The sequence below is a fragment of the Lissotriton vulgaris genome, chromosome 9 (genome assembly GCF_964263255.1).
Source record: "Lissotriton vulgaris chromosome 9, aLisVul1.2, whole genome shotgun sequence".
Lineage (NCBI taxonomy): Eukaryota > Metazoa > Chordata > Amphibia > Caudata > Salamandridae > Lissotriton > Lissotriton vulgaris.
Window position 1 is genome coordinate 1,218,014,850 of NC_141697.1, and position 17,362 is coordinate 1,218,032,211.

A 17,362-nucleotide genomic window follows, 5' to 3' on the forward strand; every position below is an offset into this window, starting at 1 on the left:
GGCTTCGGTTTCTAATGGAGGAAGACCCTTCTATAAAAGTGACCTTGATGCTCTGTTGGCTCATTGACACTCCTTTTTATGTCAAGCCTAGAAACAGCAAAAATCATTGTGTTTTTTACTGTGATATAACCAGATTCAACGACTACACAGTTGCTCCGTTCTCTTTTATTAATTAGGAAGTACTTAAAACATATTTTTTTCAGCCTGTAGTAGACAATGGTTTACAACCATTGCATCTCCACCTCACTCTACATTTTGTAGTATCCAATGTAGCCACTCTAGGTGTAAAAAAAAACAAAAACTTAGGTTACCAAGTTTTTAAGCCCTAATATACTAGAATTGTAGTAATTGTTGCATTTTAAGTATAATGATGTATGTCTGCCACAGTACTTTTCTTATCCTCTCATTTTTTGGAAGCATAATTGTTAGACTTTTTAATTTTTATTTTCTTGGCAGTGGGAGAACCATAATAAGAGTTTGCAGCTGGAGGCGCAGACATACCAGCGAATTCAAGAGAAGATCCAGGAGCGAGTGATGAACAATCTGGGAACATGGATCGACTGGCAGTATCTTCAGAATGCTGCAAGACTTCTTGCAAAAGTATGATCTTTTTTTAAGCATTTCAGCATCCTGCCTTTCAAGCACTTCCCTAGTTAATCAGAATATTGCATGAAACATTTGGAACTATCCTAGCACTGATAGAGTATTTGAATAGTTACCTCTTTTTCATTACAGACCCTTTATTCAATCTAGATCTGTGCTCTCCAAGTGTTTATCTTTTGGTGGGATCTGGATAAGTGTGCATTACTGCTCCTATTCAATATTGATATCACCTTTGTTGTGTTCTGCCCTGTAGCGCTGTGGCACTTCGCCTTTGCAGAAGGTCTAGAAAGCAAAGTTGCTGAGTTCTAAATATTTGTAATAGTGCTAGTGTCCAGGTCCTTAATGTTTTTTGTAGCAGTCCAGTTTGCAAGTAACGTTAGCGAAATTCCAAGGTGCAAGTGCTGAAATCCAATTCTTTATGGAAAGTATAGATGAAGTAGGAGTAGAGAAAGCACTCTAGGGTTGAGGCTCAAATGATAATGTCCTACCCTGCTCTGGATGTTGCCCAGACAGACTACAAGGTGGGCATTGTAATGCCACGTGGATATCATCAGTTTACTTTTGATACATTTGGTTAATTGTTTTTGACCTCACTCACGTCTGTGTATTGAACTGTTGAGGAAGGAGGGTTGAAACTTGAGGGGTTGAAGTTTTCAAATTTGCCAACTGGACAAGGTCCTGGAGACGTATTGAAGGAACTTCAAAGTGAATGGAGTAAAGACTGAAGTCTATCTTCATTAAGTCGTTTTCTGTAATACTCTTTGAGTCTGCCTCTAGGAAATTTAGCATGAGCATCCATGTCAATAAGGTTGCAAAGCGAATTTCACCAAGGAGAACACTTGAACATTCTTCCCTATATTGTAAGCTATGATCTGTGACAGTTTCTTTGATTAGTACACAAGTTGACTAATTAAAAGGCATTGGAGCATTGCAACAATATTCTCCCCATGTGTATCCTTGATTACCACCCACTTCTTCAATGCCATCTACTGTTGCTCAGTGAGAAAACACTCAATTCAAAATATTATGCGTGAGCTACAAATCCCTTCAGGTAACACCCCGACTTTTGCATCTGGATCACATGCTAGACTCCATATCTTTTGGATTTGGATGACACTGGGCACAAACAGTTTTTGGGGACCCTTTTTGATGTATTTAGACATCATTGTTAAAATGTAATATCTCTGTGGCCTCACGGTTGTCAGCACAGTCTTGACAGTGTACTTCCTAGGAAACTACTACCATTAACTCCATATAGCTACTCACCGCCACTTCTTCCACCAGCATCTAAGATGATGTTAACTAAGATCAACAGATCTGATCCCAGCAGCATTGAGCAGCACCTCATTCAGCAACGTCTTTCTCTTGGACTTCAGAACTCCAGGCAGTCCCTCCACCAAGATTCTGAATGGAGCAGTCAACATTAACACCATGAACATGAAACAATCCATAAAACCAACACAGACCACTCATCGTTGTCGATCTGGTCTTCACAGCCCTGAGGTCTACAAATGAAACTGAATTGGCCAGACAACCCTGCCATCCCATTATTCATCCAAGTGCCCACTCTAATCATCCACCACAGTCACCCAAAACCTACCAAACCATAGTACTGGTCCTTATGGATACACAGTTCTAAAGTGTCTCAAGCAACAACTCAATACTCCGGCAATCTCAGCTGAATCGGATGTCAACTTGCTTTTATTCTATATATCCGTCTCCTCTCAAAAGCAAGTAAGAGCTCAAGACTAAAATGTCAAGTGCCCACACAAAATCCTTCTAAAACAAGCCAACGGTTGTGCTGCACCCTAGCCTTCAAGACCATCCTCAAATCCACCAAGCAGTGCCTCGGTGTCACCAGCACCACCATGATACTGCACTCAACCAGCAATTAGTGTCAATTATGTATTCATCAAGATAATACCAGGTCCAGTGCAACCTTGTTTGCACAAAGCAGGTTACTGCCATCTATCCCATCCAACTGTACAATATTTTGAAGGTGGGCTTTCTTAAAATTGTCATCATAAGGATCTTTCTAACAACTACACCACCCTCCAATGAACGACTTAATTGGATAGCTTCGATTCAAGATCTTTAAAACCTATCAAGAAAGCACTCAATCTCTTCACCATAGGCAGGTCATTTTTTTGTACATCCCAACTTACCCCTGCTGTCATTTGTGCCATGCCTGCAGCCTATTTGCTGCATGAAGAATACCTATGGAAAAGCATTGGGCACCCCAAAGGGAATTTGCACCCTTCTGCCCCAGTGCTGCTGCTGGTGTGTTTGCTTCTGCTTCGTGGGCCCCCTGTGCTTGACCTGACCTCCAAAGTGGCCCCCTGCAACCGATCTACTTACCTGCAAACAGTGTGGCTCCAGGAACCCCTATCCCCATTGGAAAGCATTGGGGTGAACTCCGATTTTGATCTCTGCACCTGGCTGCCCCTGTGCCACTGGTGGTGCAGTTTTTGTACTTACCTGACTCCCTGGCTCTTGCTGAATTTAGGGTCCGAAGACCGGGATTGTAAGTTTAATACTTAACCTGTGTTAAAAAATTTGAAAGTGTTGATTTTTTGAAAGAGAAAAGTATTTTTTATTAAAAACGTACCTGATTACGAAGAACTTGGTCTTAAAATATGTAAACAAAGTATATTTTTCTAAAATTGGACTGGATCTCCTTCATAAGTTGTGTGTCCATTATTGATCACTGTTGTGCAATACATTTCTTAAACTCCTGTGTTGCTCGCCCACACTACCACTAATAGAGCACTTTGGGTTTTACTTCGAGCCCTGTACACTTTTGGGGAACCCATTGGCTCTGCACGGTATTACCACCTGGTGGCAGTAGCCTATACAGAGTCAGCTTCCTACAACAGGTAAGTATCTTTTTTTCTTATTTTGTCTTTTTAAGACCTAAAGTCTTTCACATCATTATTACCAGTTTAGCACCCAATAAACAATAAGAAGCTCAAAGGTGACTAGTCAGTCTTTGTGGAAGGCCTTCCACAGTGTTTCAATATGTGTAGCTACTTTTTTTAGCTAATTTTTGATCCGTTTGAACCAGCAGCAATTTTTTTGTTAAAATCTGCAAATTATGCAGTAGATCGATTATATGACTTGAGACAGTCCCATAATTATGCTTAAAACACTGCGGCTGCAGAATTGCGTTATCCCAGTGGCCCTGGGTAGGGAATGAAAGAATTGCATTACATCACATATAGAGTGAAAATTTGGTAAGAGAACTTATGAAGGTCTTGTAAAGATAGGAGTTATTATTGTGTATGATCAGAGAGAAAAGTTCGAGGCAGACAAGCCAGTGATTTTACAGCTGAGGTGAACTCTCTACCATCCGTATATATTCCTTCTAACCCGTCTCCCAGTAATGGCACATTTCTTTCTTGTGTGTTCAGCCATGTAAATGAAAACAATTGCCGTTGGATATATTTTTAACCTAGGTGGGGAAAATATAACTTGAGTGTTGCTACTTTGTGCCTTTGTGCCTTCTAATGTGACCTAGAAGAATTTACCAGCAGAGCAAGGCCTGCAGGATCTTGTTTCCTGCATGCGCTTTACTAATAAACCTGCACAGAAACTGAAATTGGTCTTCAAGGTACAGAATTATGGGAAGGTTTCTACTCCCTTAAATGCAACATTGTAAGGATCCAGATAGCCAAAAAGCAACAACAAAAAAAGACAAATTATAGCATTCATGGGGCCACGTCTTAATGGTAGAAGATTATTGAAAGCATGTTCAAATGAAGACAATGGCCACACTTGGCTACTATTTTAACTGGTGGGTGGCTGTGTGGGTTGAAGTAAAATCTGGATTTAGTCTCATCTTCACCCTACCTCTCAGACGCCCTTGATTGAATCGGTCCCTTACCATCCATCTTTTTATTCCATCACTCCTCTCACAGCGTTTCTAATCTCTTCATGTTCATTCTTTTTTGCTCATCATACTAGAACATCCACAGTGGATATCCAAGTTTCTGGCTCCTAAGAACAAACTTTTCTAAACTGGTCCAATAAGGGTGGTGAACCCTGCTGATGTGTTGTGGTTAGCTTTTCTTGGTGGAGCATTGCAGCACAGTCTCTCTAATGCTTTCTCTTTTCTCTTTTACAGTGTCGTTACACTCTACAATACACATATCCATATGCTTACTACATGGAATCTGGTCCCAGGAAGAAGCTGGTAAGGCATGCTGCAGTCTTAAGAGTTTGATATGTAATTGTTAGCCAACATTCTCAAGGCCTATACGTGTTACCCACTTCTCAAATGATGTGTTATCTAGCCTCATTGTGCTGACTACATAAAACGGATTGCTTAGAGAACTTTAGGGACTTTCACAAATGGTTGCTAGGGAGATGCTCACTACTCTCCTATATAAATGTTCTACCTTTTGAGTACCTTAAGAATGAGATTTGTGAATACTTTTAGTTCGCAAGGGCCTTGCAGTCACAGTTGCCATCTTGCTCCCCTCATTGCCTAACTATGGGCCTTTTTATGACTTTGGTGGTCTTCAACAAAGCCACACTGACACCGCCGGCCAGATTACAACTTTTTTATTCTCTGGTGAGCGGTTCTTTAGTGGTCCCACGGCATTGCCTAGGAAAAATGAACTGCAATGGGAGCATCAAAGCCAGTCTCTGCACGGAATGGACTGGTGCAATCCATGCCATGCAGGTACTGGGGTGCATGCACACAGGTGCACAACATGCACCCAATGGCCTTTTAGGGCCCCCTTTGTTCCTCTCCGCCACAGTTTTCATGGTCATAGAATGGTATCTAAACAAACCAGGTAGGTGGGGGGGAGGGTTATTTATTTTTTTGTACTTTTCCACTTCATTGGTTCTCTGTGTATATATGTTCTTCCCCTGCTAAATATGAAGAGATTTTCTGCTCCAGATTTGTTAAATTTACTTTACTACTTGGATTTTTTTTCACTTGGATTTTGATGTTTCAGATGCTACATGAACGTGCCCAGGACCAGGTTGTACATGTCTCATTCATGTAGCATCTTAATTCAGATGGGATTGTTTCTATTCTCTAACATTCAAAATTGTAAGGGTCCAGATACTGATTGTCACATGATCAGTTCTCTGCAGATCACAGATACCATTATAGTGAGAGGCCCAAAATAGACAAATGGGAAAGTAAGGTTTGACCAGTTTTGTTTAAAAGGTATGGCTCAATGTTTCTGTTGACTGAGAAAGATTTAGTAGTACCTGTTACCCACACTTTGATCCCTTCTTTAACCACAGTTCAGACTTCTTTACCTACCCCTGGCTACTACTTATGCAGACCCCCAAAATGAGACTATTTAAAACCCACTTATCCCTCTTTGTGCCACTACATAGTGACCACCCCCCACACCACCTCTATGGGGGTTTGTCTTTTGAAATATCTGAAGCCATGCATTCTTGGTCAGGGTTGACACCCTGTGCCACCAAGAACACTGGAAGGCTATCATCTTATGGCCCTCCCAGACAAGGTGATCTTATATCGCTCTTCCTTAACATTAAATTGGTCTTCCCCTTAGATTCAAAAGTATGCACTACATTTTCCAAGCATCGTGAATTGTTCTGCTTTGATGTGTAGACTTACTCGATCATGGCTAATCGATCAAACATGAGTTAATAGTGAATGCGTTTTCTTTTACCCTTATTCGAAAGTCCAAATTTTGTTGGAGGATGTGAAACTTTATTCTGTTGGTATATGGATGTAGTTAATAAGTTAAACAATTGAAAGTTGACCGTCTAACACATACCTATTTCTGTGTGTTCTTTTAAACTATACAATTACCATGACTTTCAGTTGAGTCTCGAAATACAGTTGCTACATTGTAGCATTTTAAACAAACTACTGAAAACGACTCTCTGCAAGAAAGCCTTTTTAATCATCCATGAAGCCATTGGGACTGAAACCCTACAATAGCAGACTGAGTGAGTTCCCCTTCTGCATTTTACCCTCCGAATACCCAATCCAGTATTACTGCCTTTAATAATAATCCACATTTGTTAAGCTCACAATCACCCGTTAGGGTCTCTAGGCACTGGGGGCCGTCGGGAAGATTAAGCAAGCTATTGCCCAGAGTCACATGGTGCTGGGCTAATCTGCCGCCGGTGCCTGGGATCGAACCCTGATCCCCAGATTCCAGAGTCAGTCGCCCTAGCCACGGCACCACGCCACCACGCCTCTTCACATTACATGACATCCAAGGGCAATGTGTTATTCACAAAAGGGGCTGATAAGCTTATAAAACGTTCAAGCATACAGATTCCAGCACTTCGAAGTAACAATCTGTCTCTTGCTAATGTTAAACAATACAGCTATAATAAATGATTAAACATTTTGTTGTATAGTTCAAGTATTTTTAATGTGTGCATTGTGTTGGTGTTACAAAATATTTTATCGATTTTGAAAGTTTACTGCATATATTATTGACAAGACTACATATCGGAGTATAGTGCCTGTTCACTGCTTTAGATCTCAACTTTTTCAAATCTCATACAGAAAATATTTGTAATCCAGCATATCTGGCAGAGGAAGGAGTGGTCTATGGGCTTTTTTGACTAGAATATCATAGCTTTGTCAGGTCTTCAAAATAAATATAGACCTGCTGGGCAGCATCTACTGCTACCCTGAATGGACCTTGCCCCCAGCTCATTGTTTCAGTGGCAATGAAATGGTGTGCCACTGTCCTGCCTTATACAGGCCCAAGTTACCAGTGCAGCAGCAGACCTCTCCGTTGTGGCTGTGCACAGTTACTGCCACAGCTTCCCGTTTTGGGGATCTTCGTGGTTGAGTCTAACAGGTCTCAAACCAGAAGCGTGACAGAGGACCTTGAATTTGTATCTCTTGGGAAAACACTATGCAGCACTCATGCAGATTATAGGTCTCTCATGAAGAAATAGAGGGAGACAATGTACGATGCAGCCTAGAAAAGTGTCAGAGGTTTCAAACACCTCCGCAGCAGTGTAGGCAGTCTCATCAACAACAGAGGTGTCTGTCAAAAGCCAGAGCAGGTCATCAACCTACAGAGGCTAAGAAGTCTGCTGCTACAAAGCAGTGAGTCTACACTTCCCCATCTTTTGTTACCCACTTCTGCAGGGGAAAAGCATATCAAACGTTTTGGAAGGGTGGAATACTATCGCTGATCATTGGGTTGTTCTAAACTCCTATTGTCTCTGATTCAGATCTCGTCCTCCGGCAATTCTACCAAAGAAGTCTTCTCTATTACATAGGGAATAGCTTCTGTAAGGATGCACCATCTTTAGGCAAAAACAAGCAAGGGACATAGTATATGTTTCCCAAAAATTACTGGGAATTTATTTCTGTCGCAGCTCATCTGAGAACACAAAAAATCTTAATCTATCCATATCTGGAAGCAAGACTGATCAAGGCGTCCACATCCGAGCAAGCTCATCATGATTTTCGTGTTAGTAGTCTACTCTAAACCAGGTAGATCTTAATGTCAACTACAAGAAATCAACATCCTCAGGAAAATCGCTGCATTAGCCAGGAGCGGTTCTGGATACTTTAAAAGCAAATGTGTATCCTTTGGAGGAGAGACTGTTCTAAACAAGTCTGAAATGTCACTATCGGCTGACATCAACCCATTTGACAGCCCCGCAAGTAACTTTACTCGTGGCTCAATGGCACCATGCTTTGTCGTTTTACCGGAACGCCATCTCTACATGAGACCATTGCATTTATGTCTGGACGAGGACAAGTGGTACCATTTCTCAGCCCAGTTTCTATCTTCTTAATTAGCTCAGTCTCTCAGTTGGGTAGTGGTAATAAATGCTTCCCTCTCTAGTTGGGGTGCCCACTTGGATATTCTACGGAGTTGAGGTCTTGGTCCTAAAAGAAAATAACATCCCATATCAATGTGTTGAAATTGAGGGCTGTGCACTTTGTCATAAAAACGATACTTCCCTTTTTCAGTACAGACTCCCTTTTTGTTCAGACAAGACAGTATTACCAAGACGCTTTACATGAACAAATAGGGAGGAACATTTCAATATCCAGAGCCTTGTCTCTGGAGGCTCAAACCATCTAGAAGTGGTAGAAACTGAGAATCAATGCAGATTACCTTCCAGTGGCCTAGAACGACTTCCTGACCAGAAAGATTCTGGAAAACCAGAAGTGGGTCCTAAACTCTAGCGTCCTTCATGACTTCGTCTGTGACTGGTGTTTCCCTCAGCTCTCTTAGCAGTGACACGACAAAAATTGACTATTCTTCGTATCAAGATTATATTAACCATTACAGTCTGTGTCGCCCTGTCCGGAAGATATCTTTATGCAGTTTCACCGATTCCCCCGATAACTTCAGTAATCAAACTGACGTAGTGAGAGTCAGAATGATTCTATTAGCACTGTAGGGCCCTGTAAGTGGTGATTCACAGACCTCCTTCATCTATCAAAGCAGCCACAGAGAAGGCTCCAGTGCCACATTCTGCATCTCAATCTACCATTGCTGAATTTGGCAGCCTGGCACCTGAACTTATTCGATATGGACACAGGAACCTCGCACAGAATTGCATGGAAATGCCATGAGAAACTAAACTGGAACCTCGCACAGAATTGCATGGAAATGCCATGAGAAACTAAACTTCCTGCTCTTTCTAAAAAAACTTCAATGCTATACCTGTCATGAAGAAGCTCTACTACCATCTCTTCATTTGCCAGTTCAGGCTTAAATTCTTGTTCATCAAAGTTCACTTGGCAACCAATACTACCTTTTGAAAATAGCCCTTACAAATTACAAAAGTCTAGTGGTTAAAAACTTTTCCCCAGTACAAAGGCCTTCTCCTCCATGAGAGATGCATATTGTACTATCACCACTTATGGGTCACCGGTCAAAACAATTTACAAGGCTTCCTTTCAACAACTTTCCTGGAAAGCTGCTTCCCTTGTGGCAAGAACATCTGTAATCCGGTTCAATGAGCTATAGACATTATGTTCCCATGAGCTGTGTACGGTTTTCCGTAGCAACACAGTAATCATGAGAACAAATCTTCAATTTTTGCCGAAAGTAGTTTGAGATTTCCATATAAATGGACAATTACATTACCTATGTTCTTTGAGAACCCTTCGAGAGTACTAAAGTTCTATCTCAAAAAGACAAGACATAAGAAAACCACGACAACAGGTTTGGCCACATCAAAACAATCACCATCCATGTGGATAGTTTCCTGCACCCTACTACGCTACCAAAACAAAAAGCAAACAAAACTTTACCTGGCAAGCCAAAAGCACACTGTACCAGAGGAAAAATGGCTACAGCTGTATTACTTATAAATATCTCCATTTCTGAAATATGCAAAGCAGCCACAGGGAGCTTGGTTCACACATTTACAGAACACTATTATCTCAATTCAGATTTTAGCTTAAATGCTCAAGTAGCTCAGGCCTCTGAGGGAAATCTTTGTGCAATTTTTCCACTGATTTGGTGTTTCCCTTTCCACTTCGGTTTATTTGGGAAGGACTTGCTATTCTGTGAAGTGCTATGGTTATCCTGGAGATTTCTCAAAGGAGAAGGAAGGGTTTCTTACCTGTAATTGTAGTACCTTTCAGGGATATCTCCTTTGAATTCATAAGAAACCCAAACTCCTCCCTGGCAGATGATTAATGTTCTTTGTAGAGTTTGTAACATTTATAATCGGGATGGGCGTTTTTATGTTTTTCCATTCCACAGTATATTGAAGTGAACTGCGATTTAATATAGTGTAATTTCCCCATGTCGCTCAGGCATACCATGGAAACAAAAAAAATGAACAGCAACTGATCATCCCACCATAAACTGTGAACTGTCTAGTTTGTGGGCAGTTCTTGAAATTCTTCCACCCTCCCTTGTAATCAGGGGTTTTTGTTTCTGTTGTCCCTTCACTTCAATATCACACTAGTCCCTCTTATTCTTTTATCATTTTTTATAACCTTGTTTTGTTGTAAATCAGAGTGCTTAAACACTCAATGTAGCCAACCAAATGAAGTATCACCTGTCTTTCTGATAAATACTTCTAATTGTAGATTCCTCACCTTGTGTCAGACTGGATCCAGAGACTTTTCTCAGCATTGCTCCTTTGTACCAGCAGGTGGCGTCTTGTTACTCATTGACTTCATCTTGCCTCGAAAGTGACGCAGGAGCCACATGCATTCGTCACTTGTGTGCTGACATCACACCTTTCTTTGTCTGGCTCTTTCTCCCTCTGTTTCTACTTTATCCGTTTGGGCAGTTTTCTTACATTTTCCTACAAATTATAAGGGACCATGAGTTGTAAATAGATGATACACAAGCCACGTGTATAAACCGAATATCTTTATTGTAGCTTAGTTCCAGGATAGATGAGTAGAAGGATATAAGAAGATGAAGCGTAGCCCCACCAGGAGCAGCCTCCCTGCTGCTCAGCCTGCATTCAACCACTCACACATACACAGGCACCCAAACATTCTATGAGGTCATCACACATTCCAGCTGAGCAGTAGGGAAGAGACCAGAACTAGTTTGACACCATGTCCCCTCTAAAGTCTACCAGGTTTACACCTTGTGAGAACTACAGATAGCAGATCTGTCTCTGGTGCCAAGGGTCTTCCCACTCCCTCTGTGTGGACTGTTCTAGATGAAATCCCAAGGTGATTTGGGCCTTCAAAGCTGAGCTCTATGTTGCCGAATACCATTGAAAGACTTTCAAAGTCAAAGACGTGGACCTGTTATCCAGGCCATTCCCGCAAAAAGACCAAGACAAAAAAAGAAGCACACAAGTCGAAGAATGTCTCTCTCTTGCCCGCCACTCTCATCCACAGAAGTTGCAGGGATGTCAAGGTGCTGCACGGCCTGCTACAGAGGAACTGACCCCAACGCTAATATCAGTGGAAACCGAATTCCTGCATCCATTGGCATTTCTGCAACAAGTAGAAGCTTTTAAAGAAGACATGTTCTGCATCTTTGGCACCCTTCCTGTTCCCTCTGGTGTGCCTTCAGGACACAAGGATCCGAGGAGGCCTTCAGGCAGACTAATGTTGGTGGATATGTCCTCGGCACCATCTGTGCCTCCAGATTTCCCTACTGGGTCCTCCATGACTTTGAGGCAGGTGGCTAACCCAAATTCAAATCAGCGCGATGATCCATGCTGCTCCCTGCCTCATCAAAGCCGGTACAGACTCCGGTGAAAGAACCCATTGTCTTGCCGGACCCAGAAGCAATTCCTCCATGACCTTGATAGAAGTTGCGCCCTCCACACTCTTTGCAGCAGCCAGTCCACTCTCATTCTGATACAAAACTGCCACTACCTAGGATGCCTCGCATTCCTTTTGCCTCAGACTCAACACAGTAGTGCCAGAAATAATGGGGATTGTTACATATGTGCAGGTAGGAGAAAAACGCTGGGTTGCAATAACTGCATGCAGAGTCAGTTTGCTGTTGTGTGTGGTCTTGGGCAGCCAGACCACTCTTTATCTCCTTGTGCTGCACCCAGCCCTCTGGGTGAAGGGTGAGATGCATTCTATTGTAGAGGCCGGGTGGCACTCTACAGGGATGATGCATCCTATTATTATGATGAAGACAAACTTTTTATGGACCTTCAGGACGCCGGTCAATTGAAGTTACAGCTAATGTCATGACAGAGGTCCTGCAACCTGAGCAGACTTCCACAGAACCACTTCTCCCTTTTATTGAAGCCGTGACGGAAACACTAATAGGCACTTTAGGAAAACCTTTCTCTTTTTCACTTGTAAATAACAAATCACCAGAAGACATAGACTTGCCCCTCGTGATCCTCCTTTCCTGATGCAACACCTTATGCCTGGTGGTCCCGGAGTCTAAGAGTAGGTTAAACCCTAATGCATTCCCTTATATGCAACCCAATAGGGAGTCAAAATGCATGGAGACTATCAGGAGGATGTTTTCCTGAGCTTGCCTCGATCTTTGTTCAATAAATGCATTCTGCCTCCTGGGACAATATTGTCTTACATAATGGGATATTGTCAGTGAGTTCTTACCAACAGTCCCTGAACAATACCATGCCAACTTTGCTCCGATTATTCAAGATGGTCCGGATGCTTCAAATTACATCATATGCTCTGGGCTGAACACCTCTGACTGGGCATTGCAGTTAGTACTAGTGTGGTTCTGCGCCACACCTGGATGAGATCTACAGACTTCCCATGTGACATTCAGGCATCACAAATGGACATGGCACCCATCTCTTCGGAGATATTGCAGGCTTGGCCCTGTAGTGCTTTGAGGAAAGCAGGGTCACAGCTTGCTCCCTTGGCCTTTTCAGCACCCATACAACAATATCCCCAACAGTTTCCCCTCTTTCGTGGCTTTGGTAGGTGCTTGGTGCAAAGACCACACCAAGGCCCACCTCGACAGCAGAATATATCCCAGTCCTTCGGATCTCAGGTTGGGGATCCAACAGTCAATGCACAGGCCCCTAGTTCCCCCCGCCCCCTCCAGCTACCAAACTGCTTTAGCTTGCCGGCCTCTGTGTCACATGGCCACCCTTTTGGAGGCAGTATAAGGTTTTACCTCCACTGGTGGCAGGGCATCCCATCCAACAGATAGGTGCTTCAAATTGTTAATTAAGTATATACGCTACTATTCTTTCAGATCTCCTGCATATTTCACCTACATCAGTGCAGCTGTCTATAATGTGGCAGGAGGTTAAGGCTTGTTTGACATTTCTTGGTGCCCAAGAAGGACGTAGGCCTTTGTCCTATTTTAGATCTTCACCCACTCATTATCCTTCTGTAAAAAGACAAGTTCACAATACACAAATTGGCCTACGCTCTATTTGCCCTGAATCTAGGAGACTGGATGATATTACTGGACCCTCAGGAAGCCTATTTTCACATTTCCATCCTGCAGTCCCACATGTGTTATACGGGTCAAGGTGGCCAAGATCATTTTCAGTTCTCGGTGACCCCCTTCAGCCCCTCAGATGTTCACAAAATTGGGGTGATTGTTGCAGCGCACCTTCATCAGTTGGGGATTGCAGTTTTTCTCCTACCGCGACAACTGGCGGGCTAGATGACAGTGGAACTCTTAACATCTTCGGAGTTCTTGATCAAAGTCTGTAGGCTCAGTACCAATGGAATCTGTCAGATTCCATCCAGTATTCAGAAGAGACTGCAAAAGCCTCTTTAAAGTCTCATTACTGGCAAAGTTGTTGGATGTTTTGGTTTTCATCTTGTCTTTCACCCACCAAGATCTTGCTCTGGGCACTGTTTAAGATAATATGTCAGCCCTTCCAGCCTTTTTGTGTTTACTGGGCTAGCTGTCCTTATTTACTTCACCTTTTGTGATGTGTTTTCTTAAAGGTCTGGTCCATGTGTTTCCACCGGAATCTTTTGTGATGCTACAGTGGCCGCCATTCTGTTTAAAATGGTCTAAAACATAATATGGTCTTTTTAATCATGATTGCAGGCATGATTAAAGACTACATTGCAATAGGCCCTATGAAACTCATTTTTAACATGTTTTCTTGTGAGGAAGAAGCTACTCCTCCCTCAAAGTTGACCTCAGAGGGTTGATAGAGATGTGTTGCATAAAACAATACCACTAGATAAACAATATACACATAGACCAAACACTCTTCTTGAACGTGTTCGGGTGTTGTTTCCTTCTCGGGCAGTGGAGAGGTGAAGGTGATGATCTGTGATCAAATTGGCGAAAATATGCCTAATGCTCCTTGGTGGTTGCTTACATGAGGCACTCCCTTTGCTTCTTGTCTGGGTGTTCTATGGGTTCACTTGGACTGTCCCTTGACACTTACCTGGTGTTCAGGTTTTATCCATTGGCACATAAATGGGGATAGTCTTGTAAATTTGCTCCAGAGTTTGCCCTTATCTTACTAGTGAAGTGAGGGACCCCAGAGAAGTAATGAATATAATAAGGTTGTGTGAAATTCCAAGGGTTTTCTGGTTTGATTTACTGAGCTGAGGGCGCCCTTTGAATCAGTTTCCCTCTCTTGCTCCTTTTTTTAGGTTGAGCTGGAGAAAAGCAATGCGAAGCATTGCGTCCAGCTCGACAGCTATAGTTGCCCGTCTCCTGGGAATCTGAGACAGGGGTCGGGCACGCGCGGCGATTGGTGTCTGTGAACGCGCACGTCCAGGCCGGCGCCGTGCACATCCCCTGCCTCCGATTCCCTTAAGTGCGCAAACACACACACACACACGCACGGACACGCGCACACAGCCACACACCCCCCCCCACCCCCTCCCGACTCACCTGGCTCTTTTGTAGCGACTTCCCTGGTATCTCCGCCGCATCACCTGGCCTGTTCGAAGACGGGGACGCAATGTAATGAGCCCCGCATAGTCCCGGTGTCAGTCAGTGGTGGTGGTGGGTGTCCTGGAGTCCCACGCGCGTCAGCCCTGGTTTCCGCACGCGGCATCAGTCACTATCCAGCCGACTCTGCCCGGCTAGATTTCTACTGCCGGTGGGCGGTGCCTCGCCGCGCTTCCTGCCCCGCCTGCAGCGGATTGGCGCGGCCACGCTAAGCACCACCTTGTTTTATCCTGTCTCCCCAGTCAAAACAGTCGTAAAAATGCAAGATGTCTTTAGTTAATGCCATAGCTCGGTTGTACCGGTTTTATGAGCAGTGGCTGTGGTTCCAGCTCCACTGATTGTGTGCGGCTTGCGGACTCAAGTCAATGTCAGTCACTGCCTTCTGCTTTCATCTACAAATGCCTCTACCTGCGGGCCCTGCTCGTGCCCTCTGTGTGGTAGACGCTCGACTGCCCTCATACGCTTCGCTTTGGACATATTCCTTCTTCGCTATTAGCATTTGGACAAGAAAGGACAGAGCATCAAGCAGAGAAACAGGCCCTTTCATGTGCAAATCCGGCTCTGAATGGAGGATGGATGGGTAATTAAATAAACAGATAATTGCATACAGAAATACTGCTTTTAAAGCCTGCCGTCTCTCCTTTGAACGAGCGCGCCGGCTGGTTGCCCACTATGTTCCCAAGCTTTAATTGAGCCAGGCGATGAAACGAAGAATGAATGCCCTAGGGTGGTGCCACCCTTGCTGATACTCTCCAGAGCAATGCCCCCACCCCGCCCCCCCCGAGAGCCGTAGCAGAGTCCCCGTAGAGTTGAGAGGTCGGTCGTTCTGCTGCACACTCGTCTCTGTGAAGCCTGCAAGCCACAGCTCTCAATATCATTGGGGCTGACTCAGCCTCTCGACTTTCTGGAGTCTGCAAAATACGAACCACGGAACTGTCCGGTGATAGTCACACCTGTAATAGAAGCGTGCAAATCAGCATCGCAGAGTGAGGACTGACACTTGACCTGGTTCACTAGTGAGAGAGACACGGCTCGTGCTGTTGATACAGAGGTGGTCAAGGGTGACTGCTGCGCGCACATCGAAACAGCATTTTATTTTCTTTGAAGTATTTCTGAAGAGTACTGTGCATTTTAAGAATCTCGATCCACACCAGCAACCTAAATTCTGATGAGTGGGATAGAAGAAATCTCAAGGTAGAGATTGTTCACAATCACTTAAAGGGGAAAATGTGGGGCATAGGCACATTCTGTTCAGGGGAGCAGTCTGCCCTAAGCAGGCGGGTGTTCTATCCATGCTGCTTTTTTGGTGCCTGCTGCACTCGAGAGGCACAGGACCACACAGACAGCCGCCCGAAGAAAGGAGGATCCAGGCAGTGCTTTAAATGCTGCGACTAGATGTGGAGGCTGGGGCTAAGGGCGGGTCTAGGTTTTATAACTTCTTCAAGCTTTGAGTGCAAAAAGCTGAGTGGTTTGTAAGAATGTAGGATAGATGTGGAAAAGAAAGAATAATCTCAACAACTCTACTAGACGGTAAATATGGCTGACTCCCTGTATTCAGACGCACATAAATACAATATCTGGGCTCCGTGCAGATTCCGAACCTAATGAAAGCATTCAAAGTGATCTGACAGCCGCATAATAATGCTAGAAGTTTAGAGAGTAACAAAATTCCTGAATTAAATAAATGCCAACATCCTAATCAATACTTACTCTCACATTTGTCCATGTTGCCAATTTATTGCTGAGTTATGAAACAAGCATTTGCAATGAAATAGGTCTCGCATTTGCGAGAGTTTGAGCTATTGGCATGGTAAATGATCTATATGTTGGTTTTGAAAACAGATACATAAAAGGCATTGTCATTTACAATGCCAATAGCTTAAAATTTCGCAAATGCGAGACCTATTGCATTGCAAATGCTTGTCTTTTTTTAGTATCCTGTTACAGTGGGACCATTTTTTCTCTTTTTCCTTTTAATGCAAGGCTCTCAGTTGCATCAATTGACTCTCGAATCTTCCTTATAGAGGTAACTTCTTGTTGCGTGAGGGAGCCGCAAGCTCTGTCTGGTCATCCACATTTGTTCCAGACCGATTTGTACTATGGAAGCATTCCTACTATGGAAGCATTCCTCCAAAGATTGTGATGCCTTTTCATGTCCCATTTGTGACATTCTTTGCTACGCCTCAACCCTCGAAAGAGAAGGGGAGGCTCCATTGCTTGAACCCTAAGAGAGCTTTGAGTTTTTACGTTGATCAGACCAAAGACCATTGAGCGTACCATCAGCTCTTTGTGGGGTACGCTGGAGCGTAAAGCAGTACAGGAAATGTCAATATCAAGGCGGATAGTCCCCTGTATAAAGATCTGTTATGAAGTGTCCAATCAGTAGTCCCTGGATTGTCTGTGAGCTCATTCAACCAGAGCCAAGGCTGCTACTACAGTCCGCGGTAGGGAGGACGGTGGCAGAG

At 43.6% G+C, this 17,362-nt stretch overlaps 1 protein-coding gene across 3 annotated transcripts in view; it reads left to right on the forward strand.

The window, feature by feature from the left end:
- ARIH2 (ariadne RBR E3 ubiquitin protein ligase 2) overlaps positions 1-17,362 on the forward strand; it is a 335,731-nt gene that overhangs the window by 279,769 nt on the left and 38,600 nt on the right. For all 3 annotated transcript variants that reach the window (XM_086939316.1, XM_086939318.1, XM_086939317.1), the window contains 2 exons: positions 457-600; positions 4,727-4,795. In XM_086939316.1, coding sequence (XP_086795442.1) covers positions 457-600; positions 4,727-4,795 — 213 coding nt within the window. The remainder of the gene's footprint in view (positions 1-456; positions 601-4,726; positions 4,796-17,362) is intronic.